The following is an 18933-nucleotide window of genomic DNA, read 5'->3' as shown; positions in this document are numbered from 1 at the left end:
GCTATTATTGGGGCAGGATGATGGGCTATGTTATGGAGTCACTGTGGCCCCTGCATGCTATTATTGGGGCAGGATGACGGGCTATGTTATGGAGTCACTGTGGCCCCTGCTTGCTATTATTGGGGCAGGATGACGGGCTATGTCATGGAGTCACTGTGGCTCCTGCATGCTATTATTGGGGCAGGATGATGGGCTATGTTATGGAGTCACTGTGGCCCCTGCATGCTATTATTGGGACAGGATGATGGGCTATGCTATGGAGTCACTGTGGCCACGGCATGCTATTATTGGGGCAGGATGACGGGCTATGTTATGGAGTCACTGTGGCCCCGGCATGCTATTATTGGGGCAGGATGACGGGCTATGTCATGGAGTCACTGTGGCCCCTGCATGCTATTATTGGGGCAGGATGACGGGCTATGTTATGGAGTCACTGTGGCCTCTGCATGCTATTATTGGGGCAGGATGACGGGCTATGCTATGGAGTCACTGTGGCCCCGGCATGCTATTATTGGGGCAGGATGACGCGCTATGTCATGGAGTCACTGTGGCCCCTGCATGCTATTATTGGGACAGGATGACGGGCTATGCTATGGAGTCACTGTGGCCCCGGCATGCTATTATTGGGGCAGGATGACTGGCTATGTTATGGAGTCACTGTGGCCCCTGCTTGCTATTATTGGGGCAGGATGATGGGCTATGTTATGGAGTCACTGTGGCCCCTGCATGCTATTATTGGGGCAGGATGACGGGCTATGTTATGGAGTCACTGTGGCCCCGGCATGCTATTATTGGGGCAGGATGACGGGCTATGTTATGGAGTCACTGTGGCCCCTGCATGCTATTATTGGGGCAGGATGACGGGCTATGTTATGGAGTCGCTGTGGCCCCTGCATGCTATTATTGGGGCAGGATGACGGGCTATGTTATGGAGTCGCTGTGGCCCCGGCATGCTATTATTGGCGCAGGATGACGGGCTATGCTATGGAGTCACTGTGGCCCCGGCATGCTATTATTGGGGCAGGATGACGGGCTATGTCATGGAGTCACTGTGGCCCCTGCATGCTATTATTGGGACAGGATGACGGGCTATGTTATGGAGTCACTGTGGCCCCTGCTTGCTATTATTGGGGCAGGATGATGGGCTATGTCATGGAGTCACTGTGGCCCCTGCATGCTATTATTGGGGCAGGATGACGGGCTATGTTATGGAGTCACTGTGGCCCCTGCTTGCTATTATTGGGGCAGGATGACGGGCTATGTCATGGAGTCACTGTGGCCCCTGCATGCTATTATTGGGGCAGGATGACGGGCTATGTCATGGAGTCACTGTGGCCCCTGCTTGCTATTATTGGGGCAGGATGACGGGCTATGTCATGGAGTCACTGTGGCCCCTGCTTGCTATTATTGGGTCAGGATGACGGGCTATGTTATGGAGTCGCTGTGGCCCCTGCATGCTATTATTAGGGCAGGATGACTGGCTATGTCATGGAGTCACTGTGGCCCCTGCTTGCTATTATTGGGGTAGGATGACGGGCTATGTCATGGAGTCACTGTGGCCCCTGCATGCTATTATTGGGGCAGGATGATCGGCTATGTCATGGAGTCACTGAACCCCCAGAATGCTATTATTGGGGCAGGATGACGGACTATGTCATGGAGTCACTGTGGCCCCTGCATGCTATTATTGGGGCAGGATGACGGGCTATGTCATGGAGTCACTGTGGCCCCTACTTGCTATTATTGGGGCAGGATGATGGGCTATGTCATGGAGTCACTGTGGCCCCTGCATGCTATTATTGGGGCAGGATGATGGGCTATGTCATGGAGTCACTGTGGCCCCTGCATGCTATTATTGGGGCAGGATGACGGGCTATGTCATGGAGTCACTGTGGCCCCTGCATGCTATTATTGGGGCAGGATGACGGGCTATGTCATGGAGTCACTCTGGCTCCTGCATGCTATTATTGGGGCAGGATGACGGGCTATGTTATGGAGTCACTGTGGCCCCTGCATGCTATTATTGGGGCAGGATGACGGGCTATGTTATGGAGTCACTGTGGCCCCTGCTTGCTATTATTGGGGCAGGATGACGGGCTATGTCATGGAGTCACTGTGGCTCCTGCATGCTATTATTGGGGCAGGATGATGGGCTATGTTATGGAGTCACTGTGGCCCCTGCATGCTATTATTGGGACAGGATGACGGGCTATGCTATGGAGTCACTGTGGCCCCGGCATGCTATTATTGGGGCAGGATGACTGGCTATGTTATGGAGTCACTGTGGCCCCTGCTTGCTATTATTGGGGCAGGATGATGGGCTATGTTATGGAGTCACTGTGGCCCCTGCATGCTATTATTGGGGCAGGATGACTGGCTATGTTATGGAGTCACTGTGGCCCCTCCTTGCTATTATTGGGGCAGGATGATGGGCTATGTTATGGAGTCACTGTGGCCCCGGCATGCTATTATTGGGGCAGGATGACGGGCTATGTTTTGGAGTCACTGTGGCCCCTGCATGCTATTATTGGGGCAGGATGACGGGCTATGTTATGGAGTCGCTGTGGCCCCTGCATGCTATTATTGGGGCAGGATGACGGGCTATGTTATGGAGTCACTGTGGCCCCTGCATGCTATTATTGGGACAGGATGACGGGCTATGCTATGGAGTCACTGTGGCCACGGCATGCTATTATTGGGGCAGGATGACGGGCTATGTTATGGAGTCACTGTGGCCCCGGCAGGCTATTATTGGGGCAGGATGACGGGCTATGTCATGGAGTCACTGTGGCCCCTGCATGCTATTATTGGGGCAGGATGACGGGCTATCTTATGGAGTCACTGTGGCCTCTGCATGCTATTATTGGGGCAGGATGACGGGCTATGCTATGGAGTCACTGTGGCCCCGGCATGCTATTATTGGGGCAGGATGACGTGCTATGTCATGGAGTCACTGTGGCCCCTGCATGCTATTATTGGGACAGGATGACGGGCTATGCTATGGAGTCACTGTGGCCCCGGCATGCTATTATTGGGGCAGGATGACTGGCTATGTTATGGAGTCACTGTGGCCCCTGCTTGCTATTATTGGGGCAGGATGATGGGCTATGTTATGGAGTCACTGTGGCCCCTGCATGCTATTATTGGGGCAGGATGATGGGCTATGTTATGGAGTCGCTGTGGCCCCTGCATGCTATTATTGGGGCAGGATGACGGGCTATGTTATGGAGTCACTGTGGCCCCGGCATTCTATTATTGGGGCAGGATGACGGGCTATGTTATGGAGTCACTGTGGCCCCTGCATGCTATTATTGGGGCAGGATGACGGGCTATGTTATGGAGTCGCTGTGGCCCCTGCATGCTATTATTGGGGCAGGATGACGGGCTATGTTATGGAGTCACTGTGGCCCCGGCATGCTATTATTGGGGCAGGATGACGGGCTATGCTATGGAGTCACTGTGGCCCCTGCATGCTATTATTGGGGCAGGATGACGGGCTATGTTATGGAGTCACTGTGGCCCCTGCATGCTATTATTGGGGCAGGATGACGGGCTATGTCATGGAGTCACTGTGGCCCCTGCATGCTATTATTGGGGCAGGATGACGGGCTATGTTATGGAGTCACTGTGGCCCCTGCTTGCTATTATTGGGGCAGGATGATGGGCTATGTCATGGAGTCACTGTGGCCCCTGCATGCTATTATTGGGGCAGGATGATGGGCTATGTCATGGAGTCACTGTGGCCCCTGCTTGCTATTATTGGGGCAGGATGATGGGCTATGTCATGGAGTCACTGTGGCCCCTGCATGCTATTATTGGGGCAGGATGACGGGCTATGTTATGGAGTCACTGTTGCCCCTGCTTGCTATTATTGGGGCAGGATGACGGGCTATGTCATGGAGTCACTGTGGCCCCTGCCTGCTATTATAAGGGTTGGATGACGTCTACGTCATGGAGTCACTGAGGCCCCTGAAAATCATGGAAAGGTATACTCAGTATGCTGCATATACTTATGTCCCACTTTGCAATTACCACACGTTGGAGAAATACATTCACCCTGCCCCAATGAGTGATGACACAGGTGGTCAGGGCATGCTGGGAGTTGTAGTTAAGTTATTAGAACATACTTTGTATCACTCGCGAAGAACGCACAGGACGCAGGAAGTGAATAGAAAACACAATCTTTATGGTCCACATTACAGTCATCAGGGAGGCAGGTGCTGCTTCAAGTTTAAGGCAACATTTATACCAATATCAGTTTTTGTGCTTGATCTTTTGAAGATTAAGAGGAAGAAGAGGAGCTGGCGGGATCCCTCACTTACATCCGTAACGAGGAGAGAATGCATCGAAAAAAGAGTCCATGATGGCCGCCGGGCTCAGACTGGAAGCACCGACCCATTGGTCACTATTGTGATTGGTACCGGTAGGTGGATAACAACATAATAAACAGGATACAGAATGCTGTAAAGTAAAGATGCGGGTATAGAAATGTATTATGTGCCAAGTAACAGTTATATGACAACTAATACCCAGACGGCAACCATCTCTTTATAATCTCTGTACCAAGCTAAAATTGGGGCGGAAAATGAGGGTACAATAGTGAAAAATAAACAGGCAGTGACATGACAACTGACGTTACAGCAAGGTTACACCCTTGCACCTACAACAGAAATTGTGCATGAAAAGTGAGAAAAGAATGAGTCCAACTTTTACCCCCAAAAAGTCAAATTATAGCACCTCTAACCCAATAAGAAGCAGATGTGACCTTTAAGCATCGACAACACACAATATTGTCCACCAGTAGAGATTGCAGTCACTAATTAAAATGTTAAATGTGGCGTGTCTGCGTCCCCCATCGCTGTCCCCTCTGTTTATGAATTATAAGGTGAGACATTGGTGATTGCTCAGATTTATCAGCATAATAAGCCATATTAATATAGGAAGAAAAAACTAAAATTATCCATTGTAATCAGTGATATACCCATAACTAGGGAGAGGAAGCAATCAGGAATTCATTTTTTGCAAACTTTTTGCAAAAGAGCTCAAAATACAGGCGAAATATAAACCTTTCGTCACAATGACTTCAAGATTCAGCATCAAGACCCACCCATCCATGTCATTTATACAGGGCAAGGACCATCTCCAATAAAAGGCAGTGGTTTAGTCCCATAATCTGTTACAATTCAGAAGGGTTAAGCTTCAGCCAGTCACAACTCACACAGGTACCGGTCTTCCAAATGTATGCCCACTTTTTTTTTTTTTTTTTTTTTACAGGAAACAGTGGGGTTTTTTTCACGTTGAATCAATGAAATACATATTGCACATTGAGAATTAAAAATCATAAAAAAAGTTATAAAAAAAAAATATAGGGGGCACTGTCTGCCACATTTGTAACATTTTGGGAAACTAACAAGATTGGTGCATTGATTTCTGCAATTTCCTATAAAAATTTTTTAAAAGATTTTCGTTAAAAAAAATATTTCAAAAATTCTCACCCCCCACACCCAAAAAAAAAAAAAAAAAAAAGGACCAAAAATGCTCCCACCCACTACCAGTGATACAGTCCATAGCGCCATACAGGCTTTTTGCACTCGTTGCATATAAAAAAAAACAAAAAAAAAAACAGAATTGTAACAATAGCGTCATATAAGAGCAAGAATTTTAGAAATTTAGTGCAAATATCAGTAAAGACCCCCAAAACACAGAGCCCATAACCCCACCTCAAAGTAGTATTCACCCCATTAAATACCCATAAGACAATCCTGTACATCATAGGCCCAGACCAGCGACTCTCAACCACTGTCCTCGATGGCGATAAACCCATCGAATCCGCACAAAAAGCCGTAAACAATTCAATACATCCCCCCGCAGCGACCCCTGTCCACCCCACGCATTGCACGTCCCACCCTTTTTGTACGAAAAGAAGAAAATAAATCTCATATTTTGGTTTTCTCTGAATGGATCCATTTCAGTAACAGAAAGAAAATGATATAAAACGCGACGTGTCCTCAGGACGCAGCAGGAAAAGACGACAACGCGTCACAGCGACCCGCGCCGGACCAGGCGAAGAGACGGGATTAAGTGCAACATCCGCTCCGTCCGTCCACCACATAAAATGTCTGACAGTGTTCACTACAAAAGTCAATAAAAAATACAGGAACGCGATAAAACGGCGGCAGGATGCGGATACGAGCGCCCGCCCCGAGCAGCAGCGGTGACCTCAGCCTAATGGCGAGCGTACGGTGCCGTCCATCCAACAACGGAACATTGGGGTGAACGCAAAAAGTCTAAATCCCCTCAGAAACCATGAAACACGAGCGGCTGCTTCTCCTGTAAGGCAACGAGTCAATGAGAAGGTGCGTGACCCCATGTTATTGCTTGTGGAGAGTGCAGGACCCCGATATGTCCAAACACTGATCCGGAATGGGGCCGATGCTCTACAGGGACCACTGGCCGCGTCATATCCAACCCAAAGGGTCCACATCCAGGAGGAGAGCCGGGCGACGGCGTCATGGAGGCCGGAGTCCTGTCAGGTGCTCCAGGTTTCCCATCTCTCAGACGTCCATCACTTGGACTCAGTCGGTCTGTATTCGGTTTCACCAGAAGACACTTGTGAGATGCGGCGGGTGGAACCCCAGAGTTTCCTGGTGAATTGTCCTGTTCTCAACTACAGAGAAAAACAGGATCAGAAATCAGCTAAAAGTATGATAACTTATTCTGTATTATACTCCAGAGCTCCACTCACTGTGTACATACATTACTGATTCTGTATTATACTCCAGAGCTGCACTCACTATTCTGCTGGTGCAGTCACTGTGTACATACATTACATTACTCATCCTGTATTATACTCCAGAGCTGCCCTCACTATTCTGCTGGTGCAGTCACTGTGTACATACATTACATTACTGGTCCTGAGTTACATCCTGTATTATACTCCAGAGCTGCACTCACTATTCTGCTGGTGCAGTCACTGTGTACATACATTACATTACTGGTCCTGAGTTACATCCTGTATTATACTCCAGAGCTGCACTCACTATTCTGCTGGTGCAGTCACTGTGTACATACATTACATTACTCATCCTGAGTTATATCCTGTATTATACTCCAGAGCTGCACTCACTATTCTGCTGGTGCAGTCACTGTGTACATACATTACATTACTGGTCCTGAGTTACATCCTGTATTATACTCCAGAGCTGCACTCACTATTCTGCTGGTGCAGTCACTGTGTACATACATTACATTACTGATCCTGAGTTACCTCCTGTATTATACTCCAGAGCTGCACTCACTATTCTGCTGGAGCAGTCACTGTGTACATACATTACATTACTGGTCCTGAGTTACATCCTGTATTATACTCCAGAGCTGCACTCACTATTCTGCTGGTGCAGTCACTGTGTACATACATTACATTACTCATCCTGAGTTATATCCTGTATTATACTCCAGAGCTGCACTCACTATTCTGCTGGTGCAGTCACGGTGTACATACATTACATTACTGGTCCTGAGTTACATCCTGTATTATACTCCAGAGCTGCACTCACTATTCTGCTGGTGCAGTCACTGTGTACATACATTACATTACTGATCCTGAGTTACCTCCTGTATTATACTCCAGAGCTGCACTCACTATTCTGCTGGAGCAGTCACTGTGTACATACATTACATTACTGATCCTGAGTTACATCCTGTATTATACCCCAGAGCTGCACTCACTATTCTGCTGGTGCAGTCACTGTGTACATACATTACATTACTGATCCTGAGTTACCTCCTGTATTATACTCCAGAGCTGCACTCACTATTCTGCTGGAGCAGTCACTGTGTACATACATTACATTACTGATCCTGAGTTACCTCCTGTATTATACTCCAGAGCTGCACTCACTATTCTGCTGGTGCAGTCACTGTGCACATACATTACTAATCCTGAGTTACCTCCTGTATTATACTCCAGAGCTGCACTCACTATTCTGCTGGTGCAGTCACTGTGTACATACATTACATTACTGATCCTGAGTTACATCCTGTATTATACTCCAGAGCTGCACTCACTATTCTGCTGGTGCAGTCACTGTGTACACACATTACATTACTGATCCTGAGTTACCTCCTGTATTATACTCCAGAGCTGCACTCACTATTCTGCTGGTGCAGTCACTGTGTACATACATTACATTACTGATCCTGAGTTACCTCCTGTATTATACTCCAGAGCTGCACTCACTATTCTGCTGGTGCAGTCACTGTGTACATACATTACATTACTGATCCTGAGTTACATCCTGTATTATACTCCAGAGCTGCATTCACTATTCTGCTGGTGCAGTCACTGTGTACATACATTACATTACTGATCCGGAGTTACATCCTGTATTATACTCCAGAGCTGCACTCACTATTCTGCTGGTGCAGTCACTGTGTACATACATTACATTACTGATCCTGAGTTACATCCTGTATTATACTCCAGAGCTGCACTCACTATTCCGCTGGTGGAGTCACTGTGTACATACATTACATTACTGATCCTGAGTTACATCCTGTATTATATCCCAGAGCTGCACTCACTATTCTGCTGGTGCAGTCACTGTGTACATACATTACATTACTGATCCTGAGTTACATCCTGTATTATACTCCAGAGCTGCACTCACTATTCCGCTGGTGGAGTCACTGTGTACATACATTATATTACTGATCCTGAGTTACCTCCTGTATTATACTCCAGAGCTGCACTCACTATTCTGCTGGTGCAGTTACTGTGTACATACATTACATTACTGATCCTGAGTTACCTCCTGTATTATCCTCCAGAGCTGCACTCACTATTCTGCTGGTGCAGTCACTGTGTACATACATTATATTACTGATCCTGAGTTACCTCCTGTATTATACTCCAGAGCTGCACTCACTATTCTGCTGGTGCAGTCACTGTGTACATACATTACATTACTGATCCTGAGTTACATCCTGTATTATACCCCAGAGCTGCACTCACTATTCTGCTGGTGCAGTCACTGTGTACATACATTACATTACTGATCCTGAGTTACCTCCTGTACTATACTCCAGAGCTGCACTCACTATTCTGCTGGTGCTGTCACTCTGTACATACATTACATTACTGATCCTGAGTTACCTCCTGTATTATACTCCAGAGCTGCACTCACTATTCTGCTGGTGCAGTCACTGTGTACATACATTACATTACTGATCCGGAGTTACATCCTTTATTATATTCCAGAGCTGCACTCACTATTCTGCTGGTGCAGTCACTGTGTACATACATTACATTACTGATCCTGAGTTACATCCTGTATTATACTCCAGAGCTGCACTCACTATTCTGCTGGTGCAGTCACTGTGTACATACATTACATTACTGATCCTGAGTTACATCCTGTATTATACCCCAGAGCTGCACTCACTATTCTGCTGGTGCTGTCACTCTGTACATACATTACATTACTGATCCTGAGTTACCTCCTGTATTATACTCCAGAGCTGCACTCACTATTCTGCTGGTGCAGTCACTGTGTACATACATTATATTACTGATCCTGAGTTACCTCCTGTATTATACTCCAGAGCTGCGCTCACTATTCTGCTGGTGCAGTCACTGTGTACATACATTACATTACTGATCCTGAGTTACATCCTGTATTATACCCCAGAGCTGCACTCACTATTCTGCTGGTGCAGTCACTGTGTACATACATTACATTACTGATCCTGAGTTACCTCCTGAACTATACTCCAGAGCTGCACTCACTATTCTGCTGGTGCTGTCACTCTGTACATACATTACATTACTGATCCTGAGTTACCTCCTGTATTATACTCCAGAGCTGCACTCACTATTCTGCTGGTGCAGTCACTGTGTACATACATTACATTACTGATCCTGAGTTACATCCTGTATTATACCCCAGAGCTGCACTCACTATTCTGCTGGTGCAGTCACTGTGTACATACATTACATTACTGATCCTGAGTTACCTCCTGTACTATACTCCAGAGCTGCACTCACTATTCTGCTGGTGCTGTCACTCTGTACATACATTACATTACTGATCCTGAGTTACCTCCTGTATTATACTCCAGAGCTGCACTCACTATTCTGCTGGTGGAGTCACTGTGTACATACATTACATTACTGATCCTGAGTTACATCCTGTATTATACTCCAGAGCTGCACTCACTATTCTGCTGGTGCAGTCACTGTGTACATACATTACATTACTGATCCTGATTTACATCCTGTATTATACTCCAGAGCTGCATTCACTATTCTGCTGGTGCAGTCACTGTGTACATACATTACATTACTGATCCTGAGTTACCTCCTGTATTATACTCCAGAGCTGCACTCACTATTCTGCTGGTGCAGTCGCTGTGTATATATACATTACATTACTGATCCTGAGTTACATCCTGTATTATACTCCAGAGCTGCACTCACTATTCTGCTGGTGCAGTCACTGTGTACATACATTACATTACTCATCCTGAGTTATATCCTGTATTATACTCCAGAGCTGCACTCACTATTCTGCTGGTGCAGTCACTGTGTACATACATTACATTACTGGTCCTGAGTTACATCCTGTATTATACTCCAGAGCTGCACTCACTATTCTGCTGGTGCAGTCACTGTGTACATACATTACATTACTGATCCTGAGTTACCTCCTGTATTATACTCCAGAGCTGCACTCACTATTCTGCTGGAGCAGTCACTGTGTACATACATTACATTACTGGTCCTGAGTTACATCCTGTATTATACTCCAGAGCTGCACTCACTATTCTGCTGGTGCAGTCACTGTGTACATACATTACATTACTCATCCTGAGTTATATCCTGTATTATACTCCAGAGCTGCACTCACTATTCTGCTGGTGCAGTCACTGTGTACATACATTACATTACTGGTCCTGAGTTACATCCTGTATTATACTCCAGAGCTGCACTCACTATTCTGCTGGTGCAGTCACTGTGTACATACATTACATTACTGATCCTGAGTTACCTCCTGTATTATACTCCAGAGCTGCACTCACTATTCTGCTGGAGCAGTCACTGTGTACATACATTACATTACTGATCCTGAGTTACATCCTGTATTATACCCCAGAGCTGCACTCACTATTCTGCTGGTGCAGTCACTGTGTACATACATTACATTACTGATCCTGAGTTACCTCCTGTATTATACTCCAGAGCTGCACTCACTATTCTGCTGGAGCAGTCACTGTGTACATACATTACATTACTGATCCTGAGTTACCTCCTGTATTATACTCCAGAGCTGCACTCACTATTCTGCTGGTGCAGTCACTGTGCACATACATTACTAATCCTGAGTTACCTCCTGTATTATACTCCAGAGCTGCACTCACTATTCTGCTGGTGCAGTCACTGTGTACATACATTACATTACTGATCCTGAGTTACATCCTGTATTATACTCCAGAGCTGCACTCACTATTCTGCTGGTGCAGTCACTGTGTACACACATTACATTACTGATCCTGAGTTACCTCCTGTATTATACTCCAGAGCTGCACTCACTATTCTGCTGGTGCAGTCACTGTGTACATACATTACATTACTGATCCTGAGTTACCTCCTGTATTATACTCCAGAGCTGCACTCACTATTCTGCTGGTGCAGTCACTGTGTACATACATTACATTACTGATCCTGAGTTACATCCTGTATTATACTCCAGAGCTGCATTCACTATTCTGCTGGTGCAGTCACTGTGTACATACATTACATTACTGATCCGGAGTTACATCCTGTATTATACTCCAGAGCTGCACTCACTATTCTGCTGGTGCAGTCACTGTGTACATACATTACATTACTGATCCTGAGTTACATCCTGTATTATACTCCAGAGCTGCACTCACTATTCCGCTGGTGGAGTCACTGTGTACATACATTACATTACTGATCCTGAGTTACATCCTGTATTATATCCCAGAGCTGCACTCACTATTCTGCTGGTGCAGTCACTGTGTACATACATTACATTACTGATCCTGAGTTACATCCTGTATTATACTCCAGAGCTGCACTCACTATTCCGCTGGTGGAGTCACTGTGTACATACATTATATTACTGATCCTGAGTTACCTCCTGTATTATACTCCAGAGCTGCACTCACTATTCTGCTGGTGCAGTTACTGTGTACATACATTACATTACTGATCCTGAGTTACCTCCTGTATTATCCTCCAGAGCTGCACTCACTATTCTGCTGGTGCAGTCACTGTGTACATACATTATATTACTGATCCTGAGTTACCTCCTGTATTATACTCCAGAGCTGCACTCACTATTCTGCTGGTGCAGTCACTGTGTACATACATTACATTACTGATCCTGAGTTACATCCTGTATTATACCCCAGAGCTGCACTCACTATTCTGCTGGTGCAGTCACTGTGTACATACATTACATTACTGATCCTGAGTTACCTCCTGTACTATACTCCAGAGCTGCACTCACTATTCTGCTGGTGCTGTCACTCTGTACATACATTACATTACTGATCCTGAGTTACCTCCTGTATTATACTCCAGAGCTGCACTCACTATTCTGCTGGTGCAGTCACTGTGTACATACATTACATTACTGATCCGGAGTTACATCCTTTATTATATTCCAGAGCTGCACTCACTATTCTGCTGGTGCAGTCACTGTGTACATACATTACATTACTGATCCTGAGTTACATCCTGTATTATACTCCAGAGCTGCACTCACTATTCTGCTGGTGCAGTCACTGTGTACATACATTACATTACTGATCCTGAGTTACATCCTGTATTATACCCCAGAGCTGCACTCACTATTCTGCTGGTGCTGTCACTCTGTACATACATTACATTACTGATCCTGAGTTACCTCCTGTATTATACTCCAGAGCTGCACTCACTATTCTGCTGGTGCAGTCACTGTGTACATACATTATATTACTGATCCTGAGTTACCTCCTGTATTATACTCCAGAGCTGCGCTCACTATTCTGCTGGTGCAGTCACTGTGTACATACATTACATTACTGATCCTGAGTTACATCCTGTATTATACCCCAGAGCTGCACTCACTATTCTGCTGGTGCAGTCACTGTGTACATACATTACATTACTGATCCTGAGTTACCTCCTGAACTATACTCCAGAGCTGCACTCACTATTCTGCTGGTGCTGTCACTCTGTACATACATTACATTACTGATCCTGAGTTACCTCCTGTATTATACTCCAGAGCTGCACTCACTATTCTGCTGGTGCAGTCACTGTGTACATACATTACATTACTGATCCTGAGTTACATCCTGTATTATACCCCAGAGCTGCACTCACTATTCTGCTGGTGCAGTCACTGTGTACATACATTACATTACTGATCCTGAGTTACCTCCTGTACTATACTCCAGAGCTGCACTCACTATTCTGCTGGTGCTGTCACTCTGTACATACATTACATTACTGATCCTGAGTTACCTCCTGTATTATACTCCAGAGCTGCACTCACTATTCTGCTGGTGGAGTCACTGTGTACATACATTACATTACTGATCCTGAGTTACATCCTGTATTATACTCCAGAGCTGCACTCACTATTCTGCTGGTGCAGTCACTGTGTACATACATTACATTACTGATCCTGATTTACATCCTGTATTATACTCCAGAGCTGCATTCACTATTCTGCTGGTGCAGTCACTGTGTACATACATTACATTACTGATCCTGAGTTACCTCCTGTATTATACTCCAGAGCTGCACTCACTATTCTGCTGGTGCAGTCGCTGTGTATATATACATTACATTACTGATCCTGAGTTACATCCTGTATTATACTCCAGAGCTGCACTCACTATTCTGCTGGTGCAGTCACTGTGTACATACATTACTGATCCTGAGTTACATCCTGTATTATACTCCAGAGCTGCACTCACTATTCTGCTGGTGCAGTCACTGTGTACATACATTACTGATCCTGAGTTACATCCTGTATTATACTCCAGAGCTGCACTCACTATTCTGCTGGTGCAGTCACTGTGTACATACATTACATTACTGATCCTGAGTTACCTCCTGTATTATACTCCAGAGCTGCACTCACTATTCTGCTGGTGCTGTCACTGTGTACATACATTACATTACTGATTCTGAGTTACCTCCTGTATTATACTCCAGAGCTGCACTCACTATTCTGCTGGTGCCGTCACTGTGTACATACATTACTGATCCTGTACTGATCCTGAGTTACCTCCTGTATTATACTCCAGAGCTGCAATCACTATTCTGCTGGTGCAGTCACTGTGTACATACATTACATTACTGATCCTGAGTTACATCCTGTATTATACTCCAGAGCTGCATTCACTATTCTGCTGGTGCAGTCACTGTGTACATACATTACATTACTGATCCTGAGTTACGTCCTGTATTATACTCCAGAGCTGCACTCACTGTGTACATACATTACATTGCTGATCCGGAGTTACATCCTGTATTATACTCCAGAGCTGCAATCACTATTCTGCTGGTGCAGTCACTGTGTACATACATTACATTGCTGATCCGGAGTTACATCCTGTATTATACTCCAGAGCTGCAATCACTATTCTGCTGGTGCAGTCACTGTGTACATACATTACATCACTGATCCTGAGTTTCATCCTGTATTATACTCCAGAGCTGCACTCACTATTCTGCTGGTGCTGTCACTGTGTACATACATTACATTACTGATTCTGAGTTACCTCCTGTATTATACTCCAGAGCTGCACTCACTATTCTGCTGGTGCCGTCACTGTGTACATACATTACTGATCCTGTACTGATCCTGAGTTACCTCCTGTATTATACTCCAGAGCTGCAATCACTATTCTGCTGGTGCAGTCACTGTGTACATACATTACATTACTGATCCTGAGTTACATCCTGTATTATACTTCAGAGCTGCACTCACTATTCTGCTGGTGCAGTCACTGTGTACATACATTACATCACTGATCCTGAGTTTCATCCTGTATTATGTTCCAGAGCTGCACTCACCATTCTGCTGGTGCTGTCACTGTGTACATACATTACATTACTGATTCTGAGTTACCTCCTGTATTATACTCCAGAGCTGCACTCACTCTTCTGCTGGTGCCGTCACTGTGTACATACATTACTGATCCTGAGTTACCTCCTGTATTATACTACAGAGCTGCAATCACTATTCTGCTGGTGCAGTCACTGTGTACATACATTACTGATCCTGAGTTACATCCTGTATTATACTCCAGAGCTGCACTCACTATTCTGCTGGTGCAGTCACTGTGTACATACATTACATTACTGATCCTGAGTTACATCCTGTATTATACTTCAGAGCTGCACTCACTATTCTGCTGGTGCAGTCACTGTGTACATACATTACTGATCCTGAGTTACATCCTGTATTATACTCCAGAGCTGCACTCACTATTCTGCTGGTGCAGTCACTGTGTACATACATTACATTACTGATCCTGAGTTACATCCTGTATTATACTCCAGAGCTGCACTCACTATTCTGCTGGTGCAGTCACTGTGTACATACATTACATTACTGATCCTGTACTGATCCTGAGTTACATCCTGTATTATACTCCAGAGCTGCACTCACTATTCTGCTGGTGCAGTCACTGTGTACATACATTACATTACTGATCCTGAGTTACATCCTGTATTATACTCCAGAGCTGCACTCACTATTCTGCTGGTGCAGTCACTGTGTACATACATTACATTACTGATCCTGAGTTACATCCTGTATTATACTCCAGAGCTGCACTCACTATTCTGCTGGTGCAGTCACTGTGTACATACATTACATTACTGATCCTGAGTTACATCCTGTATTATACTCCAGAGCTGCACTCACTATTCTGCTGGTGCAGTCACTGTGTACATACATTACATTACTGATCCTGAGTTACCTCCTGTATTATACTCCAGAGCTGCACTCACTATTCTGCTGGTGCAGTCACTGTGTACATACATTACATTACTGATCCTGAGTTACATCCGGTATTATACCCAGAGCTGCACTCACTATTCTGCTGGGCAGTCACTTTGTACATACATTACATTACTGATCCTGAGTTACCTCCTGTATTATACTCCAGAGCTGCACTCACTATTCTGCTGGTGCAGTCACTGTGTACATACATTACATTACTGATCCTGAGTTACATCCTGTATTATACTCCAGAGCTGCACTCACTATTCTGCTGGTGCAGTCACTGTGTACATACATTACATTACTGATCCTGAGTTACATCCTGTATTATACTCCAGAGCTGCACTCACTATTCTGCTGGTGCAGTCACTGTGTACATACATTACATTACTGATCCTGAGTTACATCCTGTATTATACTCCAGAGCTGCGCTCACTATTCTGCTGGTGCGGGTGTGTGATCACAGTAGTGTACAGTCAGTGGATCCCGACCTCTAGCGGTTGTCCAGCTCCCACCACGATCAGTTTTCCGTCCTCTAAGCCCACCAGGATGTGACTATTTTCTTTGGTCACGGACACACAATGTACAGGAACCTTCATGGGCAGCGGAGAGACTGCGAGGCCGAGGCTGTGGAGAAGGGAGATTATTACATCAGATAGGGAGGATGCAGCTTTGGATGTGACTAGAGCAGACAACATGAGGGCACAGGTGAATGGTCAGGGAAGCAGGGTGGGGATCAGTGGGGACGCGGCGGTTCTCACCTGCGGAGGTCCCGTATCTGCAGAGAGCAGTGCGTGGTGCCGAGGACCACGTAGTCCTGGGTGGCGCACAGAGCGGAGGCCGGCTCCTCCAGGCACACGGAGGACAGGTGCTTCCCGTTCACGGAGTATAGGTGCAGCGAAAACTTATCCTAGAAAGCAGAGGACGTTAGGATGGGGGGGGGGGGGTCTGCGGACTGGTGCATAGAACAGTCCTGGGAGACCACCAGAATTGAGGAGGGAGATGCAGCTGCAGGAGCGACCGAGGGGCGGGGAGGTCAGATCTGTGCGGGGTCCTCACCTTCAGCGAGCTCCTGCCTTCGATGGTGCTGTGGAAGACAATCTGCCCCTCCAGGCCCACAGCGAGGTGGGAGACCGTCAGCGGGAGGGAGCTCTCGCAGGGGGGCCGAATGCTCCTCATGAAGTGCCCCCGCCGGATGGTGTGGACGATGACCGTCCCGTCCTGCAGCGATACAGAAAAGCATTGGGCTAATTCATCACCGCTGGTAAGATCTCTGCTTGCTGTAAGAAGATGGCGACATTTCTGTTACATCGTCATTCTCACAGCTGGGGGTCTGTTACAATTGTATCCTCTGTGAGCTCCGGACTGTTACAATGTATCAGGGCAGGTAATGAGAGATCTGCGCTAGTGCGATCAGTTCATGCTGGATTCTCTAGTTTGACACATAGTAACGAACCCTCAGTTGTGAGAAGCATCAGGTTTATGCCTCTGGATGGAAGAAAGTTTCCGTTCCCTGACAGCAAGCAGATGTTCACAATATAGTCATTTTTCATTCAGCTACAGTCTTGATGCTGTGGTGGCACTACATCTCCCAGCACGGCCTGACACCACCGCTAGGAACGACTGCAATCGTGAAAGCCGACATGAGGACATCACCTTGGATCCAGAGACGGCCATGTCCAGCTCCGTGCTGATGGCCACACAGGTCACCTCGTGGTCGTGGCCGTACAGCACCTGCACCGGCTTAGGGGACAACCCAGCAGAAAGGCCGCCCTGCGACCAGAAGAAAAACATCGTCAATATACCGCACCCCAAAATATACCGCAGAATATAGGAGCAGGCCCCTCACCTGCTGCAGAACCTCCCAGATCATACACGTGGTGTCCCGAGAGCCAGATATGAGGTATATCCCGCACAGGTCCAGGGCCAGGCACGTCACCACATCTACCCCGGAAACAGACGGCACGGGTCAGACCACACAGGGGCCCCACCAAGGCTCTCAAAGTGTGGCCCCCATAATTACCGATGTGTCTGGTGATGTGACCGATGACTTTGCCCCGGCTCAGGGAGGTGACCCGCAGGCTGTTGTCCCAGTGGCCGCCACTGAACAGTAACTTTGCATCATGAGACACGACCAGGATTGTAGCGGAGAGGTCAGCGCCCGAAGCGAAGGGGCCGGAGAGGAAGCGATGGGTCCTAGACAAAGAGATGTGGTGATCAGGCTGTATACAGCGCCACATACACCCCGCCGTGGTGGGACAACCACAACGAGCAGACCACCATAGGCTAGGCTCTCCAGCAGGGCCATATGCGGCGGGTCGAGGGGTGCTCACCTGGTGTTGGAGATGGTGGGGTCCTTTGTGAAGCTGAAGTAATTGGAGAAGTTCTTGTCGTAGGGCAGCCAGCCGTGAGTGCCCAGGAGGCCGTTGGCACTGACCGTGACCTGTGAGGGCAGAGAGGTGGCTATGAGGACATCGGGAGATGATCTATGGGCCGACGTCCAGACCGAGGACTCACCAGCACGTCTGGAGACCCCTGAGTCATGAAGGAATGAGCCTGGTATTTGGGGACCATGGCCTGCACCAACGGGACCCCTTCCATCATACCCTGCAGGATGGACAGATGGCATTATACGGTTGCAATATAATAACTCTGTGCCGACAGCCGAAGGCGAATGTGGAGGCGCCCCCCCAACCACGTGAGCGGCCTCGCCCCGCGACCTCACCTCCACGAAGAACGGCTTCAGCTCCGATAACTTCTCAAACAGATTGGGCGAGTAGGTGTCCATCCTGGAGAGTCTCCGGGCGGCGTGCTCGGCGGTCAGCCGTGGCGGATGAGGCTCCTACATAGAATGAAATGATCCAGTTGATATAAATGCTCCGACGCCGTGCGAGAAAGT

The 18933-nt window shown here is 46.9% G+C and overlaps 1 protein-coding gene across 4 annotated transcripts in view; it reads right to left on the bottom strand.

The window, feature by feature from the left end:
• Positions 1–4165: 4165 nt before the first annotated feature.
• NBEAL2 (neurobeachin like 2) overlaps positions 4166–18933 on the bottom strand; it is a 127653-nt gene continuing 112885 nt past the window's right edge. For all 4 annotated transcript variants that reach the window (XM_073677094.1, XM_073677092.1, XM_073677093.1 and 1 more), the window contains 10 exons: positions 18760–18876; positions 18552–18641; positions 18368–18477; positions 18058–18230; positions 17884–17978; positions 17691–17807; positions 17094–17255; positions 16796–16944; positions 16526–16661; positions 4166–6667 (listed from right to left, as the gene is read on the bottom strand). In XM_073677094.1, the coding sequence (XP_073533195.1) occupies positions 6566–6667; positions 16526–16661; positions 16796–16944; positions 17094–17255; positions 17691–17807; positions 17884–17978; positions 18058–18230; positions 18368–18477; positions 18552–18641; positions 18760–18876 (1251 nt within the window). In that variant the 3' untranslated portion in view covers positions 4166–6565. The remainder of the gene's footprint in view (positions 6668–16525; positions 16662–16795; positions 16945–17093; positions 17256–17690; positions 17808–17883; positions 17979–18057; positions 18231–18367; positions 18478–18551; positions 18642–18759; positions 18877–18933) is intronic.

The sequence above is a fragment of the Phyllobates terribilis genome, unplaced genomic scaffold, assembly GCF_046119375.1.
Source record: "Phyllobates terribilis strain yellow unplaced genomic scaffold, ASM4611937v1 Scaffold_4__5_contigs__length_816908805, whole genome shotgun sequence".
Taxonomy (NCBI): domain Eukaryota; kingdom Metazoa; phylum Chordata; class Amphibia; order Anura; family Dendrobatidae; genus Phyllobates; species Phyllobates terribilis.
The sequence above is the reverse complement of the archived record's forward strand: the minus strand, read 5'-3'. Positions and strand labels throughout refer to the sequence as shown.